General features: G+C 43.1%; 1 protein-coding gene across 2 annotated transcripts; it reads left to right on the top strand.

The window, feature by feature from the left end:
• Positions 1 to 639: 639 nt before the first annotated feature.
• On the top strand, positions 640 to 16,890 carry LYPD1 (LY6/PLAUR domain containing 1). 2 transcript variants are annotated; one of them, XM_068139110.1, is made up of 3 exons: positions 640 to 926; positions 1,951 to 2,088; positions 16,655 to 16,890. In XM_068139110.1, the coding sequence occupies exons 1-3, from the start codon at positions 875 to 877 to the stop codon at positions 16,888 to 16,890; spliced, it is 426 nt and encodes a 141-aa protein (XP_067995211.1). In that variant the 5' UTR covers positions 640 to 874. The 2 variants fall into 2 exon arrangements, with proteins under 2 accessions (XP_067995211.1, XP_067995210.1); XM_068139109.1 differs by lacking the exon at positions 640 to 926 and having other exon boundaries at positions 1,830 to 2,088.
• Positions 16,891 to 16,988: the final 98 nt, after the last annotated feature.

Genomic DNA, 16,988 nt, shown 5'->3' with positions numbered 1-16,988 from the left:
TAACGAGGTGCCTGCCTGTTAGTGTTCGCGGAGGAGGTAAGGGATCGCCGCACCGACACGTCCACGGCCACCCCACCCGTTCGCTCCCCGCCCCCCGCTTGAGTCGTTTTCAGGGAGCAGAAGGGAAGGGACAGTCTCTGTCGAAGCGAGCGAGGGAGGGGGGGGGGGGGTGTCACATGTGTGGCTGCGCCTTCCCTCCGGGAAAGGTGAGCTTGGCGGGATGTTGGTAGGAGAAGAGCGACGCCTCGCAGCGAGGCCGGGCCTGTAACTCCCTCACAGCCGCGCTTGCAGCCACCTGTGGGCTTCGGGCGGGCGGGAAAAGGGAGGGAGCTGCCTCGAGCTGCGGTAGGGGGACGGGTGCGCGTGGCTCGCAGCCGACCCCGGGGAGCAGATGCAGAGGGGTGCGCGAGTCGCCTCTAGGCAGAGGGTCGCGACAGGGACTGTGTGAGTTGGACGCCGAGTTGCAGTCGGCGGTGCGGGCAGAGCTACGTGCGGGGGGCTGTCTTCTCCCTCGCTGAACTTTCCTTGTCGCTGAGGCGCGCTGGGTGAGGCAAGGTGCGGGGCGGCTGGCGGGGATCCCCGCCCCGCTCCGCCGGCATCACATGGTGCTGGGGAGGGAGGGGGGAGCCGCCCCCCAGCTCTCGCTTCTCCTACAGTTTCTTCCAGTCTTAGTGCTCAACTCCGGCGAGGCTGGAGCGCGGCGCGGGGCTGGGCAGGGCGGGAGCCGGGCGGGCTCCGCCGCCTGCTCCCGAGGCGCCTCTCCGCAGCGGAGGCGGCGTGAAAGCGGCACAAGTGCACGGCGCCCTCGCTGCCTCTCTCCTTCTGATGCCCCTTCGCGACTGCCCGCCAGCCCGGCGGTGGCGGCTCTGGGAGGATGCGGCTCTTCCTCCTCACTGCAACTTTCTGGGGATTGTGCCTGGCTCCAGGTAAGAGGCTCCGCGCCGCTTCTCCGGAGAGGCCAATGAGAGCCGGGGTTGGCCACAGCAGCTCCGGGGACGCTTCGTCCCCTCACAGCCCCTCGACGGAGCTGGCGCCGAGCGCTCAGCGGGAGCCGGGCAGCGGAGCCTGCCGTCCTGACTGTGGTCGGAGAGTTCTCCCCCGCCGGCAGTGGGGCAGTGCCGGCCTGTGGTCTCCGGCGCTGGCCGGCCTCCGGACGAGGCGAGAACCGCTCCGCACGCAGCGGCCGGCACCGGACTCGGAGGGATGCTCTCTGCTGACCACCAGCGCCGCTCACGCCTGCCCTGGGCCGTGGGTTGGCGGTCCCTTCCCACGGGGAGCAGGCTCTGTCGGCGGAGGGGAGACGCGGGCCGGGACTCTCCGACTGGTGTCCGTGAATCGCCGCGATGCGGGGGCCCAGTGGAGGACCGAGAGAAGCGGCTCCTGGGGAGCACCTCGTTTGCTTGATAAAGGAGGGAGGTGAAGGATGCTCTGCAGCTGTAATTGTGCATGACAAAATTGCAATTAAATAATTTGTAATTAATTAGTAGTTAAATAAACCCGTCGGCACGAGTAAGAGCCGCAGCGTAACTGTTAGCTGGCTTGCTCTCTCTCTGGAGCGCCGGTAGTTGTAGACCGCTGTGCTGCGGATAGCCCTGGGGCCGGGCAGGCTATGGTGCGGTGCCCGTGCCCATGCCCATCCGTTGTTGGTGCCGGTGCCCGCCGCCTCCTGGCGGCAGCCTCCTCCGCGCCGCGTTGGGGAGGCAGGGCCGGAGCGGCTGAACAGCGGAGTCCCCGCGGAAAGGAGCCCGCTGCTCAGGCAGGTGTTAAGCACTCAAGGCATAGCCTCAGCTGAGTGGGCGACTCGTTTCTTTTACGTTATTATTGTCAAAGCCCTACATCTGCTGAGCTGCTGAATAGTGAGGAACAGCAACGCGAAGAAAGATTTCTGGCACATGTTGTTAGGGTTTCTTTTAATTGCTATTATTATGAGCAAAATTCTGTCTGTTCTAGGGTTGGGTTTGCAAATACAGTGCTACCAGTGTGAGGAGTTCCAGCTAAATAATGACTGCTCTGCACCGGAGTTCATTGTGAATTGTACAGTGAATGTTCAAGATATGTGTCAGAAAGAAGTAATGGAAAAAAGTTTTGGTAAGAATTTTATAATACTTCTGGATATTCTGGGTAGCATTTGTTGCTTTTGGCTGCACTCATTTAGAGTCTTCAGCTACAAATGGAATGTCGTTTCTACCTAAGCGGACCAGAATCAATTACATATACTTCTAAGTGACTTTGCAACTCAATAAAGTTAATCATTTTCCTTTAAAACTGGTGTAAAAACTGAAGGATGCTAGCCAAATGTTGATAAAGCTGTTAATACACAGTCTTATGGTCTCAAAGTTAGTTTCTCAGCACTGGGAAATTAATAACAACAAGTTAGTTTAATCTCATTACAGTTAATTACATGGGCTTTTCCCCCCAGAGATGGAAGAGCATTAAATTAGTAATTCCCTCCTTTCTTTTATTTACTCTAGTAATTTATATACTCTGAAGGTTCATCTTAAGGGGAAGTGTAGTCATCTTTGCTTTCATCCATGGAGGAAAATACAAATAAAGAAGGGAGAGGGACGTGAACATTGAGTAGTCTGGCAGGGAGACGATGGCACAAATGGATGTATGTGCCATACTCACTTTCTAAGTCTAAGTGGGCATTATCCTACTGTAATTAATTTAGCATATTTGGAGATAAATGTGTTCAAGAGGACACTAGCTGTGGTTCGGCATCTCACCTCTATTGTCTTTGAAGCTGTGTTATAAATTGAGGGGGTTTTATTCAGCATTGTGGAAGGCATTCAAAGTGGGGTGGGAACTGTCTCATTTTTTAGGCTTCTACTGGAGGATAAGTCTTCAGGGCTGGGTAGCATGGCCAGGGAATGTGTTTTTGGGAGTTGGAGTTCATGCAGCATCCTGCCCTTGCTACGGACAACTGCTGAGACACCAGGCTCCAGTAGCTATGACCTCTGCACCAGGCATAAGGAGTGGAGGGCAGGTTGGGTCTTGAGAACTCTGGCTGAAGGGGAAGCTGCTGTCTGGAGCTGCACATCTGGTAACTGAGGGCAGTGCTTTAGAGCGTGGAGTCGTCTGATCTAGTGGTCTGTTACGCTGTGAATGTAAATCAAGTTGTACCCTGTCCTTTCTCAGGGAGTCCTTCAGTAACAGGGGGCTCTCTACCTAGCAAATGTGTGCAGCCATCCGTCTTGAACAGTAACATTGGTTCTTTGCAGTAGGAAGCTGTTCATCAGTGTCTTTGATTTGCTTGTCAATCAGCTAGTACTGCTTGTGGTGGTAGTTTCAGATCACTACCTTATGAATCATAGATAAATAGTAACAATTGTTGTTACCTATCAAAAGTAGCTGAACTGCTGGTACTTCCTTTCATCCTGGATAACACTATCCCCACTGACTGTACTGAGAAGCTCCAGTGCAGAGACAAAAATCTGTGTTTAATGGTAGGTTAGTCGCTTCCAAGCTCTACCTTAGTGGAGTGTTTTCATGTTTATTTCAAGTTTACTTTGAAAAGGTGGTGGTGATGGGAGATAGTTAGGGCTTAGAAGGTGCTTTTGAAGTCCCAAGTACCGCTAAATAACTGTTTGAAAGCTTTGCTATCTGCACACTACAGCTTCAACAGTACTTCTAATAGGTTTAAATGGATGCTGTGGCGATCTGAAGGGCTGTAAACAAGGTAGACTATAATAGAATAAACCAGGTTGGAAGAGACCTTCAAGATAGATAAAAAAGCCCGTTTGCATTTCATTCTTAAGTTGTTTGGTTTGGGATGGGGGGAATTTGTTCACTTGGTTTGTGTTTTTGTTGGGATTTTTGGTTGTTTGGTTGTGGGTTTTTAATATCTTCCCTGATTTCTTTGTGTTTTCATTTTGTCAAGGGTTAATACAGCAAGCCCCCTTGTTACACAGCTGGGAGGGAAAGTAACACAACCCCCCCCACTCCCGGGTAGATAGAGTTAGTTTTACTGGAAATGATACAATGCGCAATGACTTTAGCCTATTTGCAGAAAAGCACAGCAAAATGCAGAAGCAGCAGCCAGAGAGCTCCCCTCTCTCCCCACCTTCAATCCTCAACCTACCCAATGGAAAACACCAACACCCCAAAAAGCGGAAACTGGAAGCAGCAACCAGAACAGGAAACCTCTCATGTTACAATCTAAGCTTCAAGCCCCATGATTTTGCTCCAGCCAGCACTTTGATTTTGAGGCTGGCATGATGGCAGCATGGTATGGAATATCATCATCACATTCAGCTCAACCCATGACATCAGTTCAGTTCACCCTCAGACTGTCTCAGTCTTCCAGCAATATACCTGTAATCTTCCCTTCCAGGTGACTGTTAGAAAAGAGTTTCCAGTCAAGTACGCCCCTCACAAATTAAAGTTCAAGCCTTTAGGGTATGTGGGCTTGCATGTGTGCACACCCCACAGGTGTACTAGGAGACAGCCTTGGGTGTGCTCTGTGTGGAGGGTGGGGAGAGTCTTGCATCTTCCCAGACCAGCAGGCAAGACTGCAGTCTGGCCAGTTGGCAGTAGCACACTGACATGCAGATTTGGACTATTTTAGTAGATTTTAGACATATTTATATACATATATATAATGTAATCTTGTGAAGAACTTGGTTTGCAATGTAGTAAATAAGGAGTTCTTAAACTTTCAGGTGGTGGTTTTTTTTTACTGAGCAGATCCTTGGATTCCTCCTTTAGGAGGTAACTAACAAGCGGTGCAAAGCAGGTACCACTGCTTCATTTTATTGCATTCACTTCTGCAAATGCAGTTTTTATTCACTTTAAGCTTAAAGACTGTAAATTTCAGCTAGTGAATAAATTTGCATTTTTAACCCAGCTATTTCAAATTGAGTGCAATTTAAATTGCAAGCTTAGTTTCTCTGTTATCCTCAGTCAATTCTGGAGAGTATTGGTTGTAAAACAGAAATGATTCAGTTCATCATCCTTTATTGGTTTTTTTTTTCCTAATTGATATTTAAATGTGTGTAATATAAATGCCTTATTTTCCAAAGTTTTATTTAATAATTCATTCCATTTCCACCAATGTATTTCCTAACTTGATTCTTTCAGTTGTTGCTTATCGCCGAAAGCTGAAATGTTTCAAATATTGATTTTAATTTATAATAGGCTCGAGTTTGAATTTTTAACCCAGAATGTGAAAGATGTGAATTTGCATTTATTTGACAGCACAATCTTGTAATTGGAGTTTTTCCTCTTGACTAGATACAGTCAAAGGAATATAATTTAATTTTTGTTAGGCTAACCCATTTTTGTTCTTAATAAAATATAGTAGTGTCAGTGGGCAAAATGTTACAAGCCCTCCTCAACCTTATTTAAAAGTTAAATGCGGTATTTTGAGATAAAGTTCATGGTGTGAATCAGTAACCTATTGATGTGGTCACCCTTCCTTTGCAGCATGCATTGATCTGAGTATTTGCTTTACCATCAAGGGGGTTACTGACTTACATTCTGTGGTGTGCCTCCAATATAGTCCTTGGCCTGTAGCAGTGACTTTCTTTTTCTTACTTTTTTTTTGGTTAGTGTTTTGTTGAGTTGTGGAATGACAGCTCTGTGGTTCCTCTTTGTTTCTGCATTAAACTTTATGTAAATAATGCAGCAGAGGACTACAGATCTCTGCAGTTTGTTTCATTTATGTTGTAGTTACTTATGCCTGAGATAGTTAGGCCAACCGCTCCTCTTCAATCACTGCTTTAGATGCCACTGTGTTCTCTCAGAATATTATTTCAGTGTTTGGAGAGCCAGTCTTGGCTGGTCCTTTCAAGCTCCCAGTGAAAGAGAACCATAGGACGAGAAGGTTCCTAACTGAGAGCTTAAAAAGTGATGAAAGTAGTAAGGATGCGGCATTGGTCAGTAACATTTTGAAGTAAATCAGCAGGCACGTTGCCCCAGCTGTTTGTAGTATCAGGCAGAAGTTTGCTCCATTGCACAACTAATTTAAAATTAGTTGAGCATCATGTCACCATGTACCTGACTAAATGATTATGTGTAACTAGTATAATTCTCTCTCCTGCAAACAGGCCCTTTGCAGTGGCGGTTTATATTTCAGTCGCACTTTGGGGATCTGTCACTGCACAGAGCTGGAGACTTTGTCAAGTGACAAATGTCCTTTTTCACTTCAAGCAGGGTTGTGTTTAAAGGTTTGGCTAGAACAAGTTTTATGCAGTTATGTTAACATTCTGTTCCAATGGGAGATACAGAAGAATAAGAGAGTTCTTTTCCTGCCATGCAATACCTAAAAAAAGTAAAAGCCAGTGCTTGCTTTCTTTCAAGGGAAGAATGATGAGAAAGGAAAGGGACATTGCAGATTATACCAAGTAATTTTTGTCCCACAGACATTAACATAAAAGATGAGTTTCTAGTGCAGTTTTCAACTGAATTAGCAGGTGTTTGAAAAACATGTAATGTTTGATAAAGGATCAAAGTCCTGCATATAATAATTCCACTTGCAGATACTTTGTGGAAATACCCATGGCAGATCCTCCTCTCCCACTTGCCTCTCTCTTTCCTCCCTATGAACTTTGATTGGAAATGTCAGTACTCCTTTGGTTTGAGAGTATGTGTAGGAACAAAGAAGTCCCACAGAATGCTGGAATCAGATGAAACATCCTCATAAGTAGATGAATATATAATGTATATATATACTTTTAAACATATACCATAGAAAACATACTGATAATGAAGGTTACCATTTACTGAAGGCAAGAACTATCTGAGTAAGGGCTGATCTAACACCTACTTGAGGCAAAATGAAACTTGCAATGTGAATAGATAAGAAAGAAAATAGGAAGGACGAGACAGTCCAGAAAGTCTAAATTTCTCTGAAGTCTCCCATCCCCATATGTATGTTTTGAACAATACCCCTTGTGCTCTAGTGTAGTTATGAACATACTTTTGCAAGGAAAAGTAGCTGGTGTAGCAGGACTGATTGAAGTGGCTTGTCTATATAAAAGTGTTTCCTGATTTGCTTGCAAAGGAAAATTCATAAACAATCTCATTATTTCTATTAATCTGCAATATGAAACTTCTCTTACTTGTTTGGTTTACAATGGTCCTTTTAATGTGTTTACATAGAATGTAATCCTGCAGTGTAACTGAAGCAATTGCTTTAAGGGTGTGCTTAAAAGTAGTGCATGGAAGCATCATGAACAACATCATCATCTGACTGTTGAATCAATCATAAGTTGTTTATTTAACTCTTCTCAGTATTGCTTTCCCTCTCATTTGATTATCAGGCAGAGGAAACCTAAGTTGTGTGATGAGTTGGCCTACACCTGTAGTTTGCTACTTTGTACACCTGAGTTTGCTACTTTCTTTAATCTTCCTGTGTTGCTACCATGATTAAATTGCTTTCTGTATGACTGTTTAGGATTACAGAAACACATACTTATTTTTTCTGTTTTCCTGTATAGCTTCCATTAGAACTAATACTAATTGCATGCTTGTATCAAGGGGAAATTATACTCTGGTGTACATTTATTGGCAATATGATTAAAACAGCAAACAAAGTTTAACATCTCCAGAATCACTGTAGGCATTAAAGTTTTATCAGTAAGAGCTGCATCCCCAGTATCCATTTGGAAATAGTTAGGAAACATCCCCGGAGCTGGTGGTGAAGATTTAGTGGTTTTTATTCTACACCGTCACTTGTGGCTAAAGCAATATCAACACAAAAGAACTTTTAATTGTTATTTTTTAATTAAAGCATAGTAATTTGGTTTTTTTTCCTCCTAAGATTATCAGTAAAAATTAAAACATGGCCTGTGACCATTGTGACCTGTGACATCACATCTTGTGATGCCAGGCAGCCCATGAAATGAAGACATAATAACCAGTTATAATAACATGCAGTTTTTTTTCATGCTGGCTAAAAGATTTACAGTATGTGTAGTTATTGTCTTCTATGTGGTGAAAACTTGGAGCTGCAGTTACATTACCCTTAAGAAACGCTTCTCCAGATGCCAAAGCTGTTTTCTTACTGGTAAATTCCTTCCAATCTTTGGGTTGCTCAGAAAACTTCCAGCCACATCTGGAATGAACTGAACTAGTGTCAGCTAGAGAGAAGTTACAGACAGTGTGTAGTAGATTGTTTTTCTGACGGCCTTTCAAGTACAGAAAAGCAAGTGGAGTTAGTTCAAGTGGCTTATGACCTAGAAGTCATGACAAAGATCCAAGTGGTGAAGGGATGCATTATTTTAAGAAGTTGTGGTATCTGGTTCAGTGAATTTCATTTTTCGTAGGACAGTAGCTTTTTATGTTAGTTTATTTCTTCAACTTGTGTGAAAGGTACACAGATAAATTTTGTGATGATACAGTGCCCATAGCCTGGTGCCTCTTAAATCTCCTTTAACAGTTTCCTATTGCATTTCACACACAAATAAGTCTGTATTTCTAAACACTTCTTTATGACCCTATCACTTGTTTCAGCTCTCAGGGAGCTTATCACAACATTCGCAGGCGTATTGTAATTAATCCAACCTGGGTTTGTTTCCACTTTGTAGTCTGGTTTTGGTTGGTTGGTTTGTTTTGTTAAAACTTGATATAACCTATTTTGCCAAATTACCAATGAGTCTTTGAAAGTGGAAAAAATGGTACAAAATCCAGGCAGGTCCTTCTCAAGTCAGGCAGGCTGCCCATGGCAGCGGGGTTGAACCTAGATGATCTTGAGGTCCTTTCCAACCTTAACAGTTCTATGATTCTATGAAACTGTAAGCATGAAAATATCTAAAGATAGAAAAGCTAAATGGATTTCAAAGGTACTGGCATGCAAGTGTAAACATGTGAGCCATTCCATTAAAACTGGTCTGGACAACCAAGGGTATTGTCATGGATAGGGTGCCATAGGATGCAACAAAATTGTTTGTGTGTAAATTTATTTATGGGACTGTCAAGGTTTTAACTGCAGCCAGCAACTCAGCCTCTCACAGCCGCTCGCTCACTCACTCCCCTGCCCGGTGTGATGAGGGAGAGTATTGGCAGAGTTAAAAGTGAGAACACTTGTGGGTTGAGGTAAAGACACAAAAAGCTGTGTGTGCAGGCAAAGCAAGGGATTCATTCACCAGTTCCCATCAGTAGGCTGATGTTCAGCCATCTCCAGGAAAGCAGGACTCTGTTGCAGTTACTTTAGAAGACAAAAACCATCTCTTCGAGTGTCTGCTCTTTCCTTGTTCTTTCCCTAGCTTTATATGCTGAGCATGACATGATATGGTATGGAATATCACTTCGGTTTGTTGGTGTCACCTGTCCCAGCTGTGTGCCCTCCCAACTTCTTGTGCACCCTCAGCTCACTGGTGTGAGAGTCAGAAAAGGCATTGACTCTGTGTAAGTACTGCTCAGTATTGAGGAAAACATCCCTCTGTTACCAACACTTTACAGCACAAATCCAAACCACAGTCCCACAGCAGCTACAGTGAGGGAAATTATCCAGCCAAAACCAGCACAGGGACTTAGTTATTACAAGGGTGCAGCATCTGAACATTTGCAGAGACAGAAGGACAGTGTCTTTCCAGTTTGTTTCAGCAGATAAGGATTGAGAAAAATGCTCTTAGAGAATTCTGAAAATCAAGTCTAAATTCATCTCTCTTGCTGAGATATATTTAGATTGTGATATCCAAGGCCATTTAGGTCTTGATACCTTTGTATCAGGGCAGAACAGATTGATGGAAGGCTGTGAGCTGGCTTTGTTTGAAAGAGTGTATGTTTTAGTGCCCGACTGTAAATCCATATTAGCAGAGAAATTAATTGACAGTAGAAAACAAAATAATTAGATATGCAGGTGAAAGTTCAGATTTGACCTCTGGTTTGTAGCCTCCTGTGGCCTAAAAAACCCCAAACTTGATAATACCACCACTAGCAACTGTACCTAACTTTCTCGGTCTATGTATTCACTGCCTTGCTTCTGCTGTGTGATCCTGCAAGCAGCGACAAAGACTGCTTTGTACTGTCATTTTTGTTATTGATAATTCAGTTTTGAGTCATATTTCCAGTACCAGAATTAGAAGGCATGTCTTACAAAGAGATGTCCTGGTTTCTTTTGAGATGATTTAATTTCTGCATGATATCAGGTCAGTTAAGGTCAGGAGTGTGAGTAGGCCAATCTTGCATTATAAAACCCCTCCTATTAGGCTATCACATTAGTTTCTGAGAAAAAGAGGAGCTTTTTAAAAGTGCCCAGTGTATGGAAGGGTTGTGATGATACTGAGCAAGTGTTGATAGAAAATTATGATGAAAGTAAACCAACCTAGTAGGGTTTGGGGGAGGCAGGCTGAGTGGGGCGTATTTTGGGTTGTGGGGTTGTTGTTTGTTGTTGCCTTTGGTTTTGGCTGTATTGTGTTGTATGTTGTGGGGTTTTTATAGAACTGTACGCTCTGTAAGAGCCTAATAGCATGAATACACTTCATCTTGTCTACTGAATGCATGAAAGGGAGGGGTCAGGATGAAATAGCTGCAGTCCCAAACCGCGGGATTAAAACTCAGGAAGTGTGTGACACGACTCTGCGGCAGACTTCAAGTTACTTAATTTCAGTGCCTCAGATTTTTCACCTGGAAAACGCTGATCATGGTTGCTTATAGTATTTAATTAGCTGTTTATAAGACAATTAGTAAACTTCACTATAAACTTCCTAGCAAGGTGCAAATTATTTAAACCACTCGAGTGCCAGAGAGAAAGTTGAGAGGAGGACAGGGAAAATAAATGTAAAATGAAAGACATGGGACATGGTTGGATGTGGTTATACTTTGGACTGGCTTAAACTGTGGTTTGGGTTTTTTTAACAGTGCATTTACAATCATAGATAAAAGGATTTCTAGTGGGGAGGCTTAATTCATGTTTTAAACCAATAAAAAGATGATCTGATTAAACAATGGTTTGGGGAAACACAATATCAGAAGAACAATTGCTTTTCAACACTTGGTTACCTTCTAAGATATTTAGGAGCTTATTAGATCAAATACTTATAATCACTTTTTCCAGAAAATAGAGAAAATCACTGTAGGACCTTTTGCAGTCTGTCACCTCATGCTGTATGTGAACAGGAGCTGGCTAAGGAAGACAGTTATTACAGCAAAACCACAGTAGCCAGAAAAAGACTGGTGTAAAACCTATTATAGGAACTAAAAAATGTAGTTTAGAAACCTATTTGTCTGTGGCCTATACTCAGTCTTCAACATTACTAATGTAGTAAAATCCAGAAATAGTCACATGTATATTTTATGTTCCTCAGGAAGGAGTATTAAATGTTTAGGTGGCGTTCTTGCACTGGTGTAGGTTCTCACTTGATTTCAGCAGGTATCACAAAAGAGCTTTTCTAACTCCTACTGGGTACTGAATATCACCAGGACTAGAAGGTTGGATAGGATAGCTGAAAGTATTCAGGATATTAAAACAAAGGGAGAGTATCAGTTCATAACCACTCTTTGGGCTTGTTTTTATTAACAGCAACATTAGAGAACACCTAAACCAAATGATATATTTATCATGAAACTATGCTAACACTAGAGCTAGGACAACTGTCAGGGGTGTCTCATGAGTTGTTTGCCACAGTATGAAATGTCAACTGTTGGCCAGTTTTCTGCCTTTTGCTTGGAGGAGATGGGCAAGATTCAGCACCAAATCTAAGACTGATGGGAAACTTTCCTCAAAACTGCCTGCTAACTTTGAGTTACTTACCTTGAGATGCTGAAACTTTTCTGTGTATGACCTCAGCTCCTGGTCCAGTCTTGAAAAGGTGGTTTTGTGACTGCTCAAGAATGTCTTGCTGGTGGGCCCACTAGTGCATAGACTGCTTGCTAAAGCAGTGAAAAGTGAGCATTGAGCAAAGTGGCATCTCCTCAATGGGAAGACTTAGAGCTAAGAGTTTTGTGGCCATGAGGCTGTGGACTGTTCTGGGGTGAAGCAGAAGGCTGTGAATTCCTGCTGAGGTGTGGCACTGCAGAAAGCAGCTTCAGAGCAGTTTGATCATGAAATTGGAAGGTGACTTTTTTAGAAATGAGGTCACTGATCTCAGAGGTGCTATTCTAGTTGCCTGGTTTGGCTTCAGAGATTCTATATTTTGCTGAAGGACAGTCTTGAGAGTACAGGTGCAAACTACAATTTCATACTGCTTGGATTATGGTGGCTCTTCAGTTGGGGTGTAATGCTTACAGTTGCTCTTTTTTGCCTCTACCTGCTATAGCAGCAGAATTAGAGATGCCTAATAAGATACTTCTCAAGCAGGAAAAGAAAAAGCTTCATTTTTCTGGTGCCTTCTGTATCCACAGTGTGAGATGTAGAAGTGATGTCACCTTGTTTTGCTTGGCCTAAAATGCATTAGGCTGTGTTTCAAGAGAACATGTACAGGGCCCTGCAGACAGGGTAGGTGGAAGAATTCTCATTTTTGGATTTGAACTAATTGTAGCATGAATTGTTTGTTGCTGTTAAGACCAAACACCTCTGCATGTGGCCAAAACAGTGCTAAGGTGTGGCTGCACAGGACTAGACTGCAGCTAGGCAGAGTGGGTCAAGCTTGGCAGTTGTGGGGTGCATGTGCATAGGATCTAGGTGAGACAATCAGCATTACAAGCAGGAACTGTAGAAAAGCTTTCAGATTTACACCATTGCTTCATTGCATGGGGTAAGGCAGAAATCCTGCAGAAATAGTATATTGGGCCTTTACATGGGCTGAAAGTATGACCGTGTGGGGCAGAGTGCCCAATGATGGGAAAGCTGCTCAGCTTTATTTGCTTTCTTGCTTATTCTGGGTTTTGTTAAAAAAATGTAGCAGGTGTATGTGGAAGAAGAGGGTGTGCAATACTCCTGCTTTATCACACAGATATTCTAGACTTGTGTACTCCCTTCTCCATAAAAGTGCTTGTGTCTGAACTGCGTCCCCAGCCAACCCCACAAACCTTGAAGTCAGAATGAAGGAAAATTATTTAATTAGTTAGTAGCAGGTATTTCAGAGTGAAACATTATAGTACCTACCCACAGGCCTAACCCACACTGCAGTTGGAGGCTGCTGAACACACAATAAAGGACACATTGTTTGATACTCATCCATCAAGAGACTAAGCAGTAAGTAGATTAATTTTATATTAGTAAATATACTGATTGAGCACTAGTGTAAACTACTGCAGGTGAACAGCTTACCCAGTAAAAGCAGGGTGTATTCTTACTGCCTAGCCAGCAACTCAAAACAGTCTGAGGTAAAAGAAAAGCTCCCAGAAAGGTTTGCTGTTACATTTCTAGGTGATAATGAATGTACCAAGCTGATTGCTCAAGCAAGAGTATCCAGTAATTAGCCATTATGTCTGTGGTATGAACTTAGGAGGCAGATAACCACTTTGCAGTCTGCCCATGGCAAATGATTCAGGAAGATCTCAGAAATAGGTTCAGAATGGGCTCAACAGTACAATACACCCACTGCAACAGAGGAGTCTCAGGAAAACCCTCTAGCGAGAATCCCAAATGGGTGGGTGGCTGCTGGCCTCTCTGAACTCAGCAGGTGAACTGCTGTAACTAGGGTGCACTGACCTGTGTGCTGGAGGAAGTGGAGTAGTGTACCTGGCATCAACCCATAGAAATCAGTTTCACTACTTTATTTCCTACCACAATTAAGCTGGAATCACAATATGATAGTAAGAAGGCTTAAGAGTCCTTTTCCTGCCTTTAACTCACACTATTTAAAGTGTCACTGCTTTTTCACACTCATGGTAAAAATACATTATATTTAAAAAAAAAAAGGTGATGGCTAGCATTTAGAAAAAGTCCCTCCTGTAGTGCTAGCACTCTTTTTCCATCAGTCTTCTATGCCTGACTCTTTCTTTCTCTAAGAATACTGCAGTATTAGAGAAAAGGCACAGCCTTTGCACCCTGATCAGTGTAGATCACACCTGATGCTTCATTAAAAGCACGATGGGAACTTACCTGCAAGCTCAAAAGAATCTATCATTACTGAAAATATAAAAAGCCTTGGAGGTGAAGGGCATGTCTTTAGCCTGGTAGTGGTCATAGGTTTTGAATTATGTAAATAACCTTGTTACAATTCAGATTACTAGACCTGGGAATGGGAATAAGCAATTATTTGGGAGAGTGAGTCAGAAATGCCTGTAAGTCAGAAACAGCACAGGAGAAGCCTTACAATGGGATTTTACTGCTAGTTAGATTATTCTCTCTATTTAGGTGTGAATGTGTTTCCAGTTGTGGATTTTCAGTCTGTACAGGAATAACTGTTTCAGCGTCAGGAGGAGCTCAGGATTATGCTGTGGAATTAATTCTGGAGAACAGAGCTGTTGTAAACATGTGGAATTAAGTTGCAGGATTTTGATTTTGTTACAGGAGAGGTCTCTCAGAGTTGCCTGGTGCAAACCATGCCTCAGAGGGCATCATCTAACTGATCACAGTACTGAACAAGTCTAGTCTCCTAGTCTTCAGGTGAAGTATATGGTATTTTAGGGACCTAAACCAATAAATCACTTACCAGTTCCAATGGCAAACAGGGCTTTTCAGTGAAAAGCAAATGATCTATAAAACAATGGGAACAGGAAATCAAAAGGGTTTTGGAGGCTTTGAGGGGAAAGTCAAGATTTCCTGCTGTTTATATGGAAGACTGAGGAATGGATGAGTCTGGTGGGTATCTGTAGCTGCAGGGAAGGAATATGTGATGGAGAGATGCAGGAATGGAGAGGAGAATAATTTTTGTGCCTACCTCCATGGAATACAGGATTCCTTTCTCAAGAGGGAAGGGGAAAGAAAAAAAGTTCATCAAACTATGGGAGGGGGTCATGTCTCCCGCAGCTCTTTGAACAGGAACATGTACAGAGCACCAGGTCTTTGTGGGAAATATCAGTTGCGCTTTCAGTCTTGTAAGCTGGTAAGTGACAGCACAGTTAGGGTGCTTGACAGCAGTGGTTTGTCAACAGAGACAGAGCTCCCTTCTTTTTGGCAAGCTATAGTAATAAAGATTGTGCTTCTTGATCTGTGTGCCTTTGCTGTTGCAGCTAGAACAGCCTGTAGCTCCTCTTCCTTCTTGAGAAGAGGCTCAACCTGCTGTGCTGATTGATTGAAGCTCTCTAGAGACAGAGGAAGATTTAACACTGACTTGAGGGCTCCTCTTCATAAGTTTAAGTAGATAGATAGCCTTAAAACACATTTCAGAGTTTAGATGTGCAGAGCGAGCACACAAAACTGGGAAACCCCTGCATTGTCAGGATGGCAGCAGTGTTGTGACAGTATAAAAGAATTGCTTTAATTAAAATTCTCCAAAGACAGGAAATCCTTCTTTCTGAGCATCACCCAAGCAAAGTGCTCTGCTGCTGTGCGCAGCACTTGGTAGTGCAGTGGCAGTTGGTTCTGCAGAGGCATTGCCTGGACTGTGTAGGTGCCATAGTGTTTATTTTCCATGTCCCTGGGACATGAATAAGTATCTGCAGGTTCTGTAAATTCAGTACCTACAGGTCACATTCCTGCCTCACCCATTCCATAAACAAGTCTCGATTGCTGTGTATTTAACAAACATTCTGGGACTGTGCTACAGGATGCAGAGGCTCCATTGCCCAAGGGAATCCTGTTACCACACCCTTCAGACAAAAAAAACCCAACAACCAAACAAAAAAACCTTTTGAGAATCTCATGTTCCAAAGGAATAGTAATTTTATTATCCTTAGAAATATTAACCTCCTTTACTAACCACAGGGCAATACAAACTAGCCTCCATTATCTATTTATGTGTTATGTGTGTGTTTTTCCAATACACAATTTCAACTGCATCACTTGCAGGAAAATTGTAAAGAGGTGGAACTGCCACAACCATTTTCAACTGCGAGGGGAAAATGCAACTATGTATTCTAAAGCTTCTATAAGCCATTTCAAAACTGCAAGTTACCTACATCAGAAAGTGTCTTTTTCAGGTAAAAACAATCTGAAAGATTACAAATGTAATTAGATGATTAGTTAAAACAAGAGTAATTTAAATTAACATTTTAAAAGACTTTACAGTCAGAAAAACTATTTCTGTACAAATGGAAATGTTTGTTGTTGAAGATACTAAGCTTCAAAGACAACAAAAACCAAGATTACCTGGGAAAATGCTTCTAGTTTGTCTTTAAGAAACATAAAAGGGGCACAGGGAGGATTGAAAGTTTTGCTGATAGTCAGTCTCCTTTTACTGTTCTGTGTCTTGTCTCTGTGTGGCAAAGCAACAAGGAGGAAAAAAGTGCTCAAAAGACAAATTCACAGCACAGAAAACTGTAATTGCTTAGATACCTGAAACAACTTGGACATGTTCAACAACAGAAACAAAAGCCACCTTCAAACTAACTGAATTTCAGTTACAGCTATTCAAACAGCTTATTCCAAAATAAGACAATCTGGTTATAAAATGCACCGTTTAATATACATTATGTAAATCAAATTTGTAATGTTTTTGGTTCCAACGAGAATCAAATAAAAGAAAAATCCAAACCAGTGACTCTGCTGCTCATGCAGCACAGAGCTGTTAGCCGTGTCACGGCTGAGGTGTCTGGCTTAATCACCCACCCTGCTTTGCTTTGGAAATGTAAACTGGGTTTGCAACAGTTTTCAAGCGTGAACCATGTTGTAAAGCAAACCCCTCTTGCCGTTAAACTAAGTAACCTTTGCTCTGTGTCACAGGCATCATGTATCGTAAATCCTGCGCATCTTCGGCAGCCTGCCTGATAGCTTCTGCTGGGTACCAGTCCTTTTGTTCTCCGGGGAAGGTGAACTCTGTCTGCATCAGCTGTTGCAACACCCCGCTCTGCAACGGACCCCGGCCCAAGAAGAGAGGGAGTTCTGGCATGGTGCCGAGGGCGCATCTGATAACCACCGTTCTGCTCGTCAAATTGGCTCTGTTGGTTTTGTATTGCTAAACTTCAAGCACATTTCTTTTGCCCTGGCACAATTTGTTCTGGCTCCTCCTTTCTTCAAAGACACTGCAATTATTTTCTGTTTGTTCCCAAATCCCTGT

Source organism: Melanerpes formicivorus, unplaced genomic scaffold, assembly GCF_026170545.1.
Source record: "Melanerpes formicivorus ecotype bairdi unplaced genomic scaffold, bMelFor1.0.p_v2 SCAF_5, whole genome shotgun sequence".
NCBI classification, from domain to species: domain Eukaryota; kingdom Metazoa; phylum Chordata; class Aves; order Piciformes; family Picidae; genus Melanerpes; species Melanerpes formicivorus.
Note: the sequence above shows the minus strand (reverse complement) of the source record. Positions and strands in the feature narration are given on the sequence as shown.

What these genes read in the sequence shown, in the direction of transcription:
- LYPD1 (XM_068139109.1), top strand. Translation starts at nt 1,893, where the DNA reads ATGTTGTTAGGGTTTCTTTTAATTGCTATTATTATGAGCAAAATTCTG. An exon ending in AGTAATGGAAAAAAGTTTTG is followed by an intron (nt 2,089 to 16,654) that starts GTAAGAATTTTA and finishes TCTGTGTCACAG; the next exon opens with GCATCATGTATCGTAAATCC.